Source organism: Otolemur garnettii, unplaced genomic scaffold, assembly GCF_000181295.1.
Source record: "Otolemur garnettii isolate 467f Iridium unplaced genomic scaffold, OtoGar3 scaffold00249, whole genome shotgun sequence".
Classification (NCBI taxonomy): domain Eukaryota; kingdom Metazoa; phylum Chordata; class Mammalia; order Primates; family Galagidae; genus Otolemur; species Otolemur garnettii.
This window is the reverse complement of record NW_003852644.1, coordinates 1,200,812-1,218,596: the sequence shown is the minus strand read 5'-3', so window position 1 is coordinate 1,218,596 and position 17,785 is coordinate 1,200,812. Positions and strand designations below refer to the sequence as shown.

Here is a 17,785-nt window from a genome sequence, read left to right as displayed (position 1 = left end):
TCCTGGGCTCAAGCTAGTCTCCTGCCTCAGCCTCCCAAGTAGCTGGGACCACAGGCGCCCACTACAATGCCCGGCTTTTTTTTGCTTGCAGCCGTCATCGTTTGGCCGGCCCCAGCTAGATTCGAACCTGCCACCTTAGTTGTATGTGGCTAGCGCCTTAGCCACTTAAGCCACAGGCGCCAAGCCATGAGACTCTGTCTTAAAAAAAGAATTTTGTATCCAGGCAGCACCTGTAGTTCAGTGGGTAGGGTGTCAGCTACATACACCCAGGCTGGCAGGTTCAAACCCAGCCCAGGCCTGCCCAGTGATGACAACTGCAACAACAACAAGAATAGCCTTGCTAATATTATTGTTATAATGTTTTTTGTAACACTTTTCCCTGATCAGTTTGTCCTACTTTATTTATGATCAATATCATCTAGGCCAGGTGTGATGACTCATGCCTGTAATCCCAACACTCTGGGGAGGTTCAGGCAGATGGATTGCTTGAGCTCAGGAGTTCAAAACCAGCCTGAGCAAGAGCAAGATACTATCTCTACTAAAAATAGAAAAATTAGGTGGGTATTGTGGCAGGCACCTATAGTCCCAGCTACTCGGGAGGCTGAGGCAAGAGGATCACTTGTGCCCAGGAGTTTGAGGTTGCTGTGAGCTATGATGCCACAGCACTCTACCTAGGGTGACAGAGTGAGACTCTGCCTCAGGAAAAACAAAAAAAAGGAAGAAAAACAAGTGAAGATGCTTGTCTATGACCCAACAGAATTCTACTTCCAGAATGTATTTTCCTACAGTGGCATGAATAAACTAGTATGTCCATAAGAAAGCTACACAATAGTTAAAATGAAGGTATTAGGTTGAAACACGAAACTGCTTGTTTCACATGGTTTGACCATGTACTAGAGCTATATCTATCAACATATATATCTGTCTGACCTTACTATTGAGAGAAAAGTGTCAAATTACAAAGAACACTTAGAACTCAACAGTGCGAAAATGAACAACCCAGTAAAGAAATGGGACAAAAGATCTGAATATGTACCTTGCCAAAGAAGATCTACTGATAAACATGGAAAAGATATTTAGGTGGCACCTGTGGCTCAGTGGGTAGGGCACCAGCCCCATATACCGAGGGTGGTGGGTTCAAACCTAACCCTAGCCAAACTGCAACAAAAAATAGCTGGGCAGGCACCTGTAGTCCCAGGTACTCGGGAGGCAAGAGAATCGCTTGAGCTCAAGAGTTTGAGGTTGCTGTGATCTGTGACACTATAGCACTCTACCGAGGGCAATAAAATAAGACTCTGTTCCTAAAAACAAACAAAAACCATGAAAAGATATTCAATGTATGTCATTAAGAAATTAAAAATTGGGGCTCGGCGCCTGTGGCTCAAGCGGCTAAGGCGCCAGCCACGTACACCTAAGGTGGCGGGTTCGAATCCCCAGCCCGGGCCCGCCAAACAACAATGATGGCTGCAACCAAAAAATAGCCGGGCGTTGTGGTGGGCGCCTGTGGTCCCAGCTACAGGCTGAGGCAGGAGACTTGCTTGAGCCCAGGAGTTGGAGGTTGCTGTGAGCGTGATGCCACGGCACTCTACCCAGGGGGATAGCTTGAGGCTCCGTTTCAAAAAAAAAAAAAAAAAAAAAAAAGAAATTAAAAATTGGCTCGGTGCCTGTGGCTCAAGGGGCTAAGGCGCCAGCCACATACACCTGAGCTGGCGGGTTCGAATCCAGCCCTGGGCCCACCAAAACAACAATGACGGCTGCAACCAAAAAATAGCTGGGAGTTGTGGCAGGCGCCTGTGGTCCCAGCTACTTGGGAGGCTGAGGCAGGAGACTTGCTTGAGCCCAGGAGTTGGAGGTTGCTGTGAGCTGTGATGTCACAGCACTCTACCTAAGGGGATAGCTTGAGGCTCTGTCTCAAAAAATAAATTAATTAATTACAAATTAAACAATGGGGCAACTCCTACATACCTACCTATGAGAATAGATAAAACCCAAAACACTAAACAAAACAAAACAAAACACTGACAACACCAAATGCTGGTAAGGACATGGAGCAACAGGAACTCTCATTCCTTCTTGGTGGGAATGCAAACTTTGGAAGACAATGGTTTCTTTTCTTTTTTTTTTCTTTTTGAGACAGAATCTCAAGCTGTTGCCCTCAGTAGAGTGCTGTAGTGTCACAGCTCACAGCAACCTCAAATTCTTGGGCTTAAGCGATTCTCTTGCCTGAGTAAGAGAATTGCTTGAGGGGTAGCCGGGACTACAGGCGCCCACCACAACACCCGGCTATTTGTTGTTGTTGAATTGTGGTTTAGGTGTTTTTTGAACCTGCCAGCTACAGTATATGTGGCTGGCGCCGTAACCACTATGCTACAGGCGCTGAGCCAAAACAGTGATTTCTTAAAAAAGTAAACACTCTCACCATATGATTTAGCAACCATGCTCTTGGTATTTACCCAAGTGAGTACAAAAGTTATATACAAAAACCTGCACATGGATGCTCATAGCATCTTTGTTCATAATTACCAAAATTTGTAAGCAACCAAAATGTCCCTCAGTAGGTGAATGGATAAACAAACTGGTATGTCCAGACAAAAGAGTATTATTCATTGCTAGAAAGAAATATGCTATCAAACCAGGAAAAAAACATGAAGCTTAAATGCATATTACTAAGTGAAAGAAGCCAATATGAAAAGACTACGTACTGTGTGATTCTAGCAATGAGATGTTTTAGAAAGGGCAAAACTTATGGAGACAGTAAAAGATTTGCTGCCAGGGGGTTGGAGAGACAAGGGACAAATAGGTGTAGAGATTTTTAGAGCAGTGAGACCATCCTGAAAGGTACTATAATGGTAGATACATGGCACTGTGCATTTGTTAAAATCCATAGAACTTACTACACCAAGAATGATCCCTAATGTAGACCATGGACTCCAAGGCATAGGGTTGTGTCCATATAGGCCCCTCAGTTATAACAAACGTGCCACTCTAGTGCAGTATGTTGATGGTGGGGGAGGCTCTGTGTGTTGTGGGTATTGAGGTATATGGGAATTCTCTATACTTTTCCCTCTGTCTTGCTGTGAATCTAAAACTGCTCTAAAAATATAATCTACATTAAACCAAATTACAGGGCTTTGTCTGTGGCTCGGTGGGTAGGGTGCTGGCCCCATATACCAAGGGTGGCGCGTTCAAACCCGGCCCCAGCCAAACTGCAACAAAAAAAAGTCAGGTGTTGTGGCGCCTGTAGTCCCAGCTACTCTGGAGGCTGAGGCAAGAGAATCGCCTAAGCCCAGGAGTTGTAGGTTGCTGTGAGCTGTGTGATGCCACAGTACTCTACGAAGGGCAATAAAGCAAGACTGTCTCTACAAAAAAAACCCAACAAATTACAGAAGCATCTATATGGTACAATATCACTTATGTAAAATTTTAGAACCTGCAAAACTATACATTTATGGAGACTAGTATATACAAGAATGTGAGAAATGCATGAGAAAATGAGTCTAAAAGGAATGTCACATTTGGACTTACAGTCAACCTGGCCAACAGTCTGCTTTACTGTTTAATTACAAGTGTTTTTCCCCCCTTTTGGTCATTTTTTTAAAAAGATACTGATGTTGAAATAGGTAACAGTTACAGTCCTGGTTAGCTTGAGTTTTCTCTTGTTGCTGGCTCATTTTTGTGGTTCTATTTTTCTTTTTAGATGTCTATTATAGTATTTTTAATATTGTACTTGACTTGTCTTTATAATAAGTACCCCAGGGTTCCAACCTGTCCATGTTTTTTCTGAGTACAGTGAGACATTTCTTGGTATGTTTGGTAGTCTTTGTGAGGTTTTTCTGGTTGATACTAATCTATGGACAGAGCCCCTAAAGGGAGCATGCATTTCTCTAGAGAAGATTTGCTTTTGTTTCTGGGAGTCCAGAAACATCACCAACCTTGATCTATCTTTGTTCTCAGCTAGGATCCCCAGTTCAGTGTGGGTGGCTCCCTTCCCACCTTCTGATCATAGTACACACTGCTCATGGCTGGCCACTCCTGGCCACTCACTTGGCTCTTCAGAGCTCCCCTCCCTCCTGTCAACCAGCCCCTAGTAAGATCAAATTGATTTTTCATGTTCAGGGCACTCCGAAGTGTGAGTTAGCCTCACTCTGCTTCTTCTGTAAAATAGGGAGATTACTCTCTACTTCTACAAGGTCATTATAGGGATTACAGACAGTAAATGAAACCTTAAGTCACTGGTGCAGAATGACAGCTCAATGCCTATCTGCTCAAGTGCTCTCCTTGTGCCAGGGCACTAAGGGTCCAGCCTTCCTGTCCAGTGGGCCACCTTCCATTTCCACACTTACAGAGAGGCCAAAGGTACAACAGACAGCCCAAGGGCTTTATTTTTTTTATAAAACATGAAAACCCTGGTCCCAGGATGGGGGGGTAATGCTGGGGGTGGGAGGGAAGGAGTCAGTGGCCCCAGCATAGAAGCAAGGGGCCAGATCTCAGTCTCCTGCTGCAGGCTCCTTTTGGCTGGGCTTGGCTCTTGGCAAAAGGTTGTTTTTCTTGCCTGCAGCCCACCTGACACAGGCCCTGCAGGTGGGGAAAGCTGGGGCAGAAGGAAGATGTGGCCTGTGGCCATCCCTGAGGAGGTAGTGAGCAGTTCCTGGTTCCTCAAAGGCAACGGCTGGATGGGTGCCTGACTGAGGGGCCTTATGGTTCACTCACAGCTGCAGCCAGGCCACCCACTTCACCACCCCATTACTTGCTCACCTGCCTGCCATGCTCCTGCCTGATGCCAGCCCCTGGGAGACATCTGAAGGCAAGAAGGAAGGAGGCCCCTGCCTAAGCTTCTTCCTCCCTTCCTGGCCAAGTGGGAGGAGCAGCTGAGGCCATTCCTTTAACTGAAGAACCACAGAGGAGCTAGGAGCGGGCACCCAGTAAGGGTTATGAACAAACCTCTAAAAACCGTATCTGAACTAAAAGCATCAGTCCACCCCTAGCCCAGCTCTGGCGAGAATCCAAAAGGCAGCACTGAGAGCCAACCTGGCCTGGGTCTGAGCCCACACCTCTTCCCCAGGACAGGCCTGCACTGGGGCTAAGAGGAGGCTGCCTGGCAGGCCTATCTCCCGGGCTGAAGATGGTTGTGGAGCTGCTCTGCCTGCATCTTTAGGTGCTGGAATTCCTCCTGGATAAAGTCAGTCAGGGCCTTGCGCATCTCCACCTGAGGGAAAGGACCAGGGCTGGCATGTACTCCTCGGAGCAGAGAGACATGAGAGGAGAGAGGCCTGCCACCTGCAGCCCATAGCAGGGGCCAAGTGAGGAGGAAACTCACCGTTGACTTGTTCTCTGCCCGGAGCCGCTCAAGCACAGGGAGGGCACTGAAGGGCTTCCCGATCAGCACAGTGATCTTCTGTGGGGAGGCCAGCCACCAAGAGTGATGAGGACCAGAGGGAATGCCCACAGCCTTGAAGTGCTGTGTGCTCCCTCAGGGCCACTCTCCCTCTTTAAAATAAAGCAGTGGGGCTCAGTGGTGTCCAAGGGCCATCCTAGCCCTGGAATCTGTACTGTAGATGACTTGTCCTGTCACAACTCTAGAGCCTGACCCCGACCAAGCCTGAGTTCCTCTGCTCTCATTCTAACAGCCTCATATAACAGGAATTCCTTGTATATTTCCCACTCAGTCCCCCTGCTATAGCTTCAAGCTCAGATCTTCCTACATCTGTAGTGCTGAGTGACAGATACAGATAAAGGTCAGCAGCTGCTACCCACCTGTCCAAAACGGGGGAAGTAGGGCGGACTGTTAGGAAGGACATCATTCATTCCTGCAGCACAGTGGACAGAAGGCCAGATGTGGAGTGGAGCATCCTGGGACCAGACTCCCAGGCTCCCCACCCCAGATGCCCTCTCACTGCCACCGAGTGGAAAACAGCCCCCCCAACACTATCTAGGGAGGCTACTCTCCTTGTCCCCATGCTCACCAACATGCCACAGTGGCAGGATGATGGGGTCAAGATGACACTCAGCAATCAGGCGCCCGATTCCTGTCCAGGGGAGAGGGAGATACACTGACACAACCTAGGCCAAGCCTCTATGCCAGCCTACAGCCAGTGCCACCCCTCCCTAACATCCCCCAGGTAAAACCAGCTCCCCTGGGCTAGCCCTTTGTCTCAGTACCTGTCCCATCCCTGCTGCTACAATGCACCCATCTGCCACAGTGCAACCTAGCCCAGAGAGGGCAGGAGCCAGGGTCCTACAGGACTACCTCTGGGCTGGGAGGATGGCCATGCTCAGGGACCAGGAGCCCTTACCCCACTTGAAGCGCAGGAATTCAGAGCTCATGTTCACTTTCCCTGGTAAGAGAGCACACAGGTGAGGCCCAGCGGCCCATCCTGCTCACACTTGGGGGATTTGACCCAGCCAGCCCCACTGACCTTCTGGGAAGATGTGCACCCAGTCCCCATGGTTGAGCTTCTCCAAAATGAAGTCCATCCCCTTCTGATAGACGCCATCTCCTGAAGACAAAAGGCCTCTCCCTATCAGTCCCCATTTGGGGCTGGGGGTGTCAGCTTGCCCCAGTACACTCCAAACTTTAATGAAACAGGCCCTTGTCTCCAAGGATACAGGCATAGAGGAAGGAAGCAGCAGCTCAGGGACCTCCTCATGCCCCACTGTCCCATCCACATACCCTCCTGCTCAGCCCCTGGGCACACTGGGCTTCCTTCCTTCAACAATATCCCACAGACCTCAAGACATCTCCCACTGAGATTCTGAACTTGGCAATTTCTCCACCTACTTATAACCCCTCTTTCAGTGGCTCACCCGCTAAGACGCTTCAGCCACACACACTTGTACACCCTTGAAGGTCCCCAGGTCAGTTTGTTGCCTACCTTCCCTCCCCCAGCCTGGTCCCAGCTGCCAGTCGCCACTCTAGGAGCCTCCCTTTCCCCTTGGATGTGACACCCCAGGGTGATCCTACCATGTGATGCCCCTGGCCCAGAGGGCACTGCTAACGCAAACCAAGCTCAGCCTCACAACACCCTTTTCCTGGGATATCAGCCACTCCTCACAGGGCACTGTCTTGAGGCCTCAACCTTCACCATTCTTCTTCCTCCTGGGCCCTTCTTCTCAAGGACCCCCTGAAAACTAGACTTTCCCTTAGGGAGCCTCCTGGGAAATGGAAAACATTCAATTGAACACAAAGTTTGATCAAGAGCTTGGGAAAAACTCAACCTTGCTAGACTGATAAAAGTAGAGTCAAGCTTCCCCCAATTCTAGCAGCCTCCCACTTAGGAAATAGCCCGAAACCATGACACTGGATCCAAGAGAAAGAAATGCACACCTGGACCTAGGTGGCCCAGCAGTCAGCAACAACACAGATGCAAATGCCAGATGCTGTGTGCTGGCTTGCATCTTGGTGTTGCTTGGAGACAGTAAGTAACCCCGTAAGAATCTCATCAACCTTGAAGATGGAAAGTAATCATATGGTAGACAAAAGCAAGAAAGAGGAAGGGAGGAGGCTCAAGAAATGGAATACAGTAAATATCCTCATCAGGCGGGGAGTAAGAAGTCCTGCCAGAGGAAAAGAGATAGACATCAGGAATACCTCTGCCAAGTATACTAAGAAATGAACTTTTTTTTTTTTTTGTGAGACAGAGCCGCCCCCTGGGTAGAGTGCTGTGACATCACAGCTCACAGCAACCTCCAACTCCTGGGCTCAAGCGAGTCTCCTGCCTCAGCCTCCCAAGTAGCTGAGACCACAGGAGCCCACCACAACACCCGGCTATTTTTTGGTTGCAGCCATCATTGTTTGGTGGGCCAGGGCTACATTCGAACCTGCCAGCTTAGGTGTATGTGGCTGGCGCCAAGCCAAGAAATGAACTTTTAACTTGTTCTCTGTGAGGCCGATTGTCTGAAAAGTGCTAGTTCAGGATCTAGGAGCCTCAACCCAACCCAAATAGGGATCTGACCCAGCAGCTCATTCAGGGACTAGAGGTGGGGAGTAACTGATTACCCACTTAGGTCAAAGTAAGAGCAATGGGATTGCAGTACATAGTAGGGGATGGTCTTCATAGGTGCTGGTCCCTCTCTATTAAAGCCCACTAGTGCAACCTATCCGTTTAGCTTGAAATTGGAAATAAATAAAAATAGTTTTGGCTCAGCACTCATACACAGTGGTTATGGCACCAGCCATATATATCTGAAGGTGGTGGGTTCGAACCGAGCCCGGGCCAGCTGGGCCAGCTGTCACCAACAATGACAACTGCAACAAAAAATAGCCAAGCGTTATGGTGGGTGCCTATAGTCCCAGCTACTTGGGAGGCTGAGGTAAGAGAATAGCTTGAGCCCAAGAGTTTGAGGTTGCTGTGAGCTGTGATATCACAGCACTCTACTCAGGGCAACATAGTGAGATTGTCTCAAAAAAAATTTTTTTTCCTTTTGCCCTGAGTGAGGGACTCTTCTATAAATGAAACTTTATCCTGCAAGTGAGAATAATGTAACCTAAATATAGTACCTTCATATTAATTTGAATAAAGTTTAAAAATAAAATAAAAAGAACTCAGTAAATTGGCGGCACCCATGGCTCAGTGGATGGGGCATTGGCCACATGTGCCAAAGCTGGCAGGTTCGAACCTGGCCTGGGCTAGCTAAAACAACGACAACTGCAACAACAACAAAAATAGCCGGGCACTGTGGCAGGCACCTGTAGTCCCAGCTACTTGGGAGGCTAAGGCAAGAGAATCACTTAGGCCTAGAAGTCTGAGGTTGCTGTGAGCTATGATGCCACAGCACTCTACCCAGGGCAACAGCTTGAGATTCTGTCTTTAAAAAAAAAAAAAAAAAAAAAGAACTCAGTAATACTCTTTTGGAACAGCACTTCTTAATTTTTAGCTTTTTTTTTTTAAAGACAGAGTTTCACTATGTTGCCCTCACTAGAGTACCGTGGTGTCATAGCTCACAGCAACCTCCAACTCCTGGGCTTAAGTGATTCTCTTGCCTCAGCCTCCCAAGTAGCTGGGACTACAGGTGGCCACGACAATGCCCAGCTATATTTTTGTTGCAGTTGTCGTTGTTTAGCAGTCCCAGTTGGGCTTGAATCCACCAGCCTCAGTGCACATGGCTGGTGCCCTACCCACTGAGATACAGGTGCCAAGTCTTAATTTTTAGCTTTTGCAGATGCTATTGCTACTCACTTGTGTAAAATCACTTCAGTACTTAAGTATCATATGACAAAATTTATGCTTGGGGAAAAAGGAAATTTTTTAGAACTCAGAAGCTAAGTATATCAAATATGTTCTTTGCTTTAATCACGTGTTATTATTAGATCTTTGCTACACGTCAAATGGGTTTGATAAATAACTTGTCCACCTAGTTTCTCTCAACAAAGGTGCTTGGGATTTCACTTTTTTTTTTTTTTGACACAGAGTCTCAAGCTGTTGCCCTGGGTAGAGTGCCATGGAAACATAGCTCACAGCAACCTCAAACTTGGGCTCAAGAGATCCTCTTTTCTTGCTTTTTCTACTTTTAGTAGAGACAGGGTCTCACTTTTTCTCAGGCTGCTCTTGAATTTGTGAGCTCAAGCAATCCACCTACCTCAGCCTGCCAGAGTCATTTTCTGCTTTTAATTGTATAATAAAACCTAGATGCAGATGAAAAAGAATAAAAAAAAGAAATGGACATGGAAGTCCTCTTTCTGAGGTTGCAGAGAGGAAGAAGTAAGACTTGGGGACAGGGAATGAGTTAGCAGAGGCCCCACCTTTCAGAGTAAGTTGCAATAAATGACACCATGGTCACTGCTCAAAACATTGTGGCCTCTGATTATTCTCCTACAGAGATGGAAGTAGCCTCCAAAAGCAGCCAAAAGAGAAACCATTCCAAAGGGTTGTTTCTAGGGAAGTGGGACTAGAGATGTGAAGGGATAGGCACTGCAGTTTTCTATTAAAAGCTCTTTTGGGCTCAGTGCCTGTGGCTCAAGTAGCTAAGGTACCAGCCATACACCGGAGCTGGCGGATTTGAATCCAGCCCAGGCCTGCCAAACAACAATGATGGCTGCAACCAAAAAACAGCTGGGCATTGTGGCAGGCGCCTATGGTCCAAGGTACTAGGGAGGAGGAAGCAGGAGACTCACTTGAGCCCAGGAGTTGGCAGTTGCTGTGAGCTGTGATGCCATGGCATTCTACCCGGGGGGACAGCTTGAGGCTCTGTCTCAAAATAAATAAATAAGTAAATAATAAAAGCTCTTTTGATTCAACCTGAGAAATCGATATAAATAAATACAGACTGGGCACAGTGGCTCACACCTGTAATCCGAGCACTCTGGGAGGCACAGGTGAGTGGGTTGCTTGAGCTCAGGAGTTTGAGACTAGCCTGAGCAAGAGGAAGATCCCCTCTCTACTAAAAATATAAAAATTAGCTGGGTATTGTGGTAGGCAACTATTGTTCCAGCTACTCAGGAGGCTGAGGCAAAAGGATTACTTGAACCCAGGAGTTTGAGGTTGCTGTGAACTATGATGCTATCACACTATACCCAGTGCACAGAGTGAGACTCTGTCTCAAAAAAAATTAATACATATCCTTTTGTTATTTGTGTGTTACTTTATGGGGTTTTATCATGTTTTACTTAGACCAACTAGAAATAATAAACTTTCCCTTGACCTCTAATATCCTTTGGTTACTCCCTTCTGCACCACAACTGAACCTCTGGGAAGAGGGTCCTCCCTGCTGTTACTACTCTCCCACCCACTGCAGTGCCACCAGCCCTCTCAGGCCACAGCAGGTTGGCTTCTGTGGCTGTCACTCCATGAAAATGGCTTCTCCAGGGTCATCTGCAGTTCCTGTAGTCCCAAAGGCACCTGGTTTGCTTCTTTCCTCTCTGTCCATCATTCCCTGATGCCTTCATGTGCTTTGAGGAGCCATTTTGGGCCAATCCTCACTCTCTCCTCACTCCCGTCTCACCTCTGAGTTCATGACTTTGATATTGTGGTTGAATCCCCAATATCTTTATTCCTGATCATTCTTCTGAGTTCCAGAACTGCATATCCCACTGCCTCTGGGACTGTTCCCCTTGCACAGGTGACAGGCTCCTTAGGCTTGTCAGATGCAGCATGTGCATAATGGGACTCACTCTCTTCCCTCCCACCCCTCATGCTGTGGGCCCCTTGTCCCATCCTCCTGGAGGCTTAGGCCAAATACCTGGTGTCAGCTTTGAGTTCTCTTTTCCTTACCCTGTCCCACCTCTAACCTATGTACAAGTCCTACTAACTCTGCCTGCAAAGCATATCCCAAGGCAGTCCTTCTCTAAGCCCTCCATAGTGACCCCTGAAAGCCCAGCCACAGTCATCTGTTGCCGGAATTACTGTGACAGCCCTGAACCAGGGTCCCTGCCTCCACCCCACCTCCTGCTCCCCTTATAGCAGCCATGCTGCAGCCAGGATGCTTTCTCTGAACCACAGATGCAGGCATGCTATCACTCTAATAAGATATCAGAGCCCAAAATTCTTTTTTTTTTTTTTGAGACAGAGTCTCACTATGTCACCCTCACTAGAGTGCTGTGGCGTCACAGCTCACAGCAACCTCCAACTCTTGGGCTTAAGAAATTCTCTTGCCTCGGCCTCCCAAGTAGCTGGGACTATAGGCGTCCACCACAACACCCAGCTACTTTTTTGTTGTTGCAGCTGTCATTACTGTCTAGCTATCCCAGGCCAGGTTCGAACTTGCCAGCCTCCATGTATGTGGCCAGCACCCTATCCACTGAGCTACAGGCACCACCACCACCAGAGCCCAAAATTTTTAACAGAACTGTTCCAGAACTTTCACATTCTGTCCACAACCTACATTTCCTACCTTTCTGTCTTATCTCTCCAGCACCTGGCATGTGCTTGCCCATGTTTAGAACACCCTTCCCCACAATCTCTGCTTGGGAAACTTCTGCCAACCCAGAGAAAAGAGCAATCTAGATTCAAAGCCTGGCTTTAGGGCCAGGTGCAGTGGCTCACACTTGTGATCCTAGCACTTGAGAGGCCAAGGCGGGTGGATTGACTAAACTAGGTTCAAGACCAGCCTGAACCAGAGCAAGACCTCATCTTTAAAGTAATCAGGCATCACGGCAGGTGCCTGTAGTCCCAGCTACTTGGGAGGCTGAGGCAAGAGAATCACTAAAGCCAAGAGTTTGAGGTTGCTGTGAGCTATGACACCATAGCACTCTACCAAAGGTGACAAAGTCAGACTACGTCTCAAAAAAAAAAAAAAAAAACAAAGCCTGGCTTTACCATCTCCCAACTCATGACCTTGGACCAGCAGCTTAATCCCTCTAAGCACTCCATCTGGAGAATGGGGATCAAAATGGGCCCTGCCTCCTAGCATTCATCCCATAAGTCTATTCTCTTGGAAGCAAAACTCTGGCCTCCCAGTACATGCCACCACCATCACATACTGAAGACAACACACAGTTGTCCCTGAGTCTCCCAGTGACCTCCTGAAAGAAGGGGCTATGAATAATGACTCCTCGAATTCCAAAGCCAGAGCTCCAGCCCCACATGGTCTCTGGGCAGATGCAGAGACTGAGGGCTCTCTAAGAAGCTTTCCCTCCTCCAGCAGCCTCTGCCCCCTCTGCTGCCACATGATGGAACTGGGCCTTACACTGGCTCCTAGGCTGCCTGTCCCCATGGATCCTTCCAAGACAGAGGGCCTGGCCACCAGCCTCCCTGACCTAAAAGCACCCCCGGGTGGAGCAGCTCACCTCGGCACACAGGCACACACTTGCCCAAGCTGAAGAAGTGGGAGTGCAACTCCTTGGTGAAGCAGATATCTGCAGCCGCAGGGGTCCTGGAGCAGGGACAGATATAGTCAGTCCTGCCTCTTCTCTAGCCTGCTGCCCTGCCTCACCCCCGGCATGAGACCTGACATTACTGGCATGCAGAGGGAAGCACAGGAGGGTCTATAAGGGCCCCACCCCATGCCCTGCCTGGACTGCTGGACACCACCTCCTGGGCAGTGCAGGAGGAGGGCCAATCTGGGCAGAGATGGGTGGGGGCTGCCGAGCCCACTGTGAGGGGCCCATTCCTCCTCACCAACGCATCAACTTCAGGTTCCAGATGTGGCGGAGTTTCAGGATCCCTAAAGGAGAAGAAAGTCTTTGTGCCCCAAATTCTCTTGTCCCCAGGTAGTGTCCCTTCTGTCATCCCATTTCAGAAAATGAGGGACAAGGGTAGCAGCACTACCATTTCCCTGTAGTCCAAAGCCCACTGTTTAAGACCTTTGGACCCCCCATTTTCTCCCTGGCTCTTCTCTCTCCACCACCCTGTATGTCAATCACTGCATCTGGTCTACCTACTTCTCTAATATATTTTGACAATGCCCACTCTTCTACACTGCTATCAGCCTAATCCATCCAGGCTTTTAGACAGCTTCAAGGCCGCCCTCCTGGCCTCCCAGATTCATCTGTGGCATCCTACGGGCCATTCTCCACCCAGCAGCCACAGTGGGCTTTGAAGGGCTCCAGTGTGGCCAATTGGCCTCCTATGAGCTCTAGGACAGCCTAACCCCTACTTTCAGATGTGGAGGCCCTAGGCACCCCTCCACCCAGGCACCTGGTTATTGGAGCCAAGCAACTTCCTGTGAAGTAAGCACAACAGGAACTTCTAAGTGTAGCAACCAAGCTCCTACATGGGGCTGGTTGAAGGCTACAAGCCTAGTTGGTGGCAACCTGGAACCAGGACACAGGTCTTCCAGCCCCTGGCCCAGATTCCTCAGTGGTATACCCTGTGGTCCCCAGCTTCTTCCCAAGATTCTGTGAGACCTTCAACAACTTAGAAAACAAATATTTCCACGGGCCTGATATTAGAGTAAAAAGCTGTCAGACCTTACCATGGGGACATTTCCTCATTCCTCCTAAATTTCTCAGTCCCTCTCCAAATCACGGTCCCTGAGGCAAGACATCAGAAACAAGAGTCCCAGGGCTACACACAGAGCCCTCTGAGAAGCCAACTTGTCCTGCTTTTGCTCGGCTCCCTCCAGAGATGTCCCCTTTTCCTCCCCATGCCCGAAACACTGGCCCAGGTACCCCAGAGATGAGGGTCGTCCATGCAGGACTGGTGATTGGAAACGGTGATGAGAGGGGTGGCAGGGCCTCGGTTCTCGATCAGCTCGTACAGCACCTCCTTGTTGTGGACAGTGAGGTGGTTCATGTACTCTGCGGGGAGACAGGGACGGAGGGATCTCAGCCTCCTTCTCCCCATTGGGCCCTGGGGTCACCCCGCCAGGCTAGCCCCTACCAGCGCCCCCAACCCCAAGCTCCAACTCAGGACAGGCGTGAGGATCCGTGACAGACGCTGCCTTGGCCTCGGGCCCACTCACTGGTCCAGAAGCAGCTGTAGGTGCCCACCAGGCCCATGACGACACTGCTGGCCAGGGTCCAGGTGAGTGGCGGCACCGCGGGGAACGGCCATTTCACGTTTAGGGGCATCTCTCCCAGCGACCGCCGGTGGCGACCAGAGGCTTCCCTCGCCACCGGGCAGCCCGTGGGGCCACTCTAGGTCTGTGTCCTCAACCGCTCAAAAGGGTCTCTGCCAGGCCCGCGCACAGATAGGCGCCGCGGCACGTCGCGACACAGGACTCGACTAAGGTCACCTCGCGGGTTAGTCCAGGGGAGCGCTTGGCCCTGCTCTCTCGACGCAAGGAGCCGCTACTGGGGTCAGAAGACGGGGTCGCAGCAAGCAGGGGAATAGTCACCGAAAGCCGACGGGGGGATGCCGCCGGCCCCACGCACCGCCGGAAAGCGAGCGCGCGAGGGCACCTGGCTCCCCATCGTCTGTCGCAAAATGCACCCGCGCTGCTTGACGGCAGAGGGGGCGATCCCGAAGGCTGCTTGGCCGGGGCCCCGCCCCGCCCTGGCGCTGATGCTGCTGTCCCTTTTGTCTCTCTAATTCATCGGCAGAAAATTCTCTGCAGATGACATGGGCTGCTGCGCAGTACGATTATCAGACACCGCGTAAAGCTGGGCTGGCGGAGCACTTCCACTTCATTTGGGTTTTTTTCCCATTTACTTCTTTTTAAAATTTCCCTTTCTTTTCTTTTTTTCTTTCTCTCTTTTCTTACACAATCTCACTCCGTCGCCCTGGATAGAGTACAGTGGCGTCATAGCTCACTGCAACCTCAAACTTTTGAGCTCAAGCTATCCTACTGGCTAAGCCTCTCCAGTTAGTTTTTCTATTTTTAGTAGAGTCAAGGGTCTCGCTTTTGCTCAGGCTGGTCTCAAACTCCTGAGCTCAAGGGATCCTCCTGCCTTGGCCTCCCAGAGTGACATGAATACAAGCCTGAGCCACCTTGCCCAACCTAAGGAATCTGTTTAATGTTTACTATGATGATTGATAATGTTGCTGATGCATGCTTTTACTGAAGGGGATATACAAGAAACAGGAAAGCAGAACAGCTCTCTGAGGAGATACACTCACTGTTCTCCAGAATTGCTGGCTTTTCTGTAAATATAAGTGGGACTGTTAACTGGGCCTAGTAGCTCACACCTGTAATCCCAGCACTCTGGGAGGTGGGTGGATCGACCAGCCTGAGCAAGAGCAAGACACGGTCTCTACTAAAAATAGCTGGGCATTGTGGCATGCCCCTGTAGTCCTAGCTACTTGGGAGGCTACGGCAAGAGAATCTGTTAAGCCCGAGAGTTTGAGGTTGTGACCCTTCTGTGACCCCACAGCACTCTACCAAGGGCTACAAAGTGAGACTTTGTTTAAAAAAAAAAAACCCAACTGGGTTGTGACAGGGGCCTGTAGTCCCAGGTACTCAGGAGATTGGCACAAGAGGATCTTGGACTTAAGCCCAAGAGTTTGAGGTTATTGTGAGAAATGATGCCACAGCACTTTACTGAAAGCAACAGAGTGAGACTCTCAACAAACAAAAAGGTGGAATGAATTGTTGATCTTCTATCTACTTTTCTGTTAATTGGTTTGGGTGACAGGCAGACGGACTTATTGGTCCCAACACATATTTTGGTGACCATGAAGGGACTATCAGCTGGGCAGTTTGGTGGCCCCTGCCACTCTGCCTGGACAGGTGAGACTGAAACATGCCTCCCTGCCACTCATTGTCGTGACCCGTCGGGCTCCTATGGCCCTGGTCTCGGTTAGGGCAGGAAGGAACCAGGCAAGAGGCAGATTAGAAGTACAAGCTTGTAGAAGGAGGGCTAGCCCTTACTTTCCGGGTAGCCCCGAGCAACCTCCGCACCAGCCTTTTATTGAAAGGGAATGATACAGGTGAGGGGAGTAATTAATAATGACTACGTGCTGAGGGCACGGGCTCCTTCTCCATAAGGAGCTCCTGTGGACAAGTTGCCCGAGAGGCCACCCCTCAGCTGTAAATCATCTTGCTTAGAGGTCATCTGTCCTCTACACCTTATAGCACTGCCAGAATACTTTTTTTCTGGGAATAGCTGGTGTAGTGTCCTCCTGCTCTCGCTGTCACCTTACATTTATAAAGAGATCCTTTTCACTTTCATTTAGGTGTGTGCAGGGGTTAGAGTCCCTGTCTGATTGTGCACAAGGATTGGAGTCCCCGTCTGGTTGTATAGGTGTCTGTGTTTCTGTGGAACACAACCATGGGGATTCAGTTGTCAGTTCAGGGGATAGCTTCTTGGACTGTATCCTATCTGATTGTCCATCTCATGAGTATCCACCAATGACCAAGAAAAAGTTGAAGATTTACTGTAATATGGCCTGACCTATGTACAATCTTAAAGGTAAAGAGAAATGATTAGTAAATGGATCCTTGAATTACTATACTTTTCTACCATTAGACAGAACTCTTTTGTCAGAGATCAGGGAAATGGGATGAGATCCCCTATGTTCAAACTTTTATTTTTGTTCGTGTACACACCTGGTATCTATCTTTGTGTGTATTGTATTTGTCCCTGTTTTTGTTTATATACACCTCGAGGAAAGCCTATTGGGATGAATCCTGTCTGATTGGGCCACTTAATGGATATTACTCTCTGACTAAAAGGAAATTATTATTATTTTTTGAGACAGAGTCTCACTTTGTCACCCTGGGTACAATGCTGTGGCATCATAGCTCACAGCAACCTCAAACTCTTGGGCTTAAGTGATTCTCTTGCCTCAGCCTCTCAAGTAGCTGGGACTATAGACGCCTGCCACAATGCCCAGCTATTTTTAGAGATGGGGTCTCACTCTGGCTCAGGCTTGTCTGAAACCTGTGAGCTCAGGCAGTCCACCTGCCTTGGCCTCCCAAATGCTGGGATTAGGAGGCCTTAAAAGGAAATTATTAATAACTTCCTATTGTAACACTGTTTAGCCTATGTATTTTTTTTTTTTGAGGTAGAGTCTCACTATGTCACCCCCGTTAGAGTGCTTGGCATCACAGCTCACAGCAACCTCCAACTCTTGGGCTTAAGCGATTCTCTTGCCTCAGCCTCCAAGTAACTGTTGTGGCAACTGCCACAACATCTAGCTATTTTTTGGTTGTAGTTGTCATTGTTATTTGGCAGGCCCGGGCTGTATTCAAACCTGCCAGCTCCAGTGTATAAGGCTGGTGCCCTAGCTGCTGAGCTATAGGCGCCAAGCCGTTTATGTATGTTTTGAGCTCTGAAAAAAGATGATCCCTTGAATGGTTCCTTGAATTATATTTAAATTGTTTTGTCAATGATCAGAGAAAAGAAATGAAATTCCATATATACAGCTTTTATGTCTTTTTTTTTTTTTTTTGAGACAGAGCCTCAAGCCGTCCCCCTGGGTAGAGTGCCGTGGCACTACAGCTCACAGCAACCTCCAACTCCTGGGCT

General features: G+C 49.0%; 1 protein-coding gene across 2 annotated transcripts; it reads right to left on the bottom strand.

Moving 5' to 3' along the window:
- Positions 1 to 4,412: 4,412 nt before the first annotated feature.
- Positions 4,413 to 14,776, bottom strand: TAZ (tafazzin). 2 transcript variants are annotated; one of them, XM_012813200.2, is made up of 11 exons: positions 14,338 to 14,776; positions 14,045 to 14,173; positions 13,053 to 13,098; positions 12,721 to 12,807; positions 11,827 to 11,915; positions 6,417 to 6,497; positions 6,294 to 6,335; positions 5,964 to 6,026; positions 5,755 to 5,807; positions 5,318 to 5,395; positions 4,413 to 5,206 (listed from the first exon to the last, which is right to left on the bottom strand). In XM_012813200.2, the coding sequence occupies exons 1-11, from the start codon at positions 14,444 to 14,446 to the stop codon at positions 5,105 to 5,107; spliced, it is 879 nt and encodes a 292-aa protein (XP_012668654.1). In that variant the 5' UTR covers positions 14,447 to 14,776; the 3' UTR covers positions 4,413 to 5,104. The 2 variants fall into 2 exon arrangements, with proteins under 2 accessions (XP_012668654.1, XP_003802615.1); XM_003802567.3 differs by lacking the exon at positions 11,827 to 11,915 and having other exon boundaries at positions 12,722 to 12,807.
- Between the last annotated feature and the right edge of the window lie 3,009 nt (positions 14,777 to 17,785).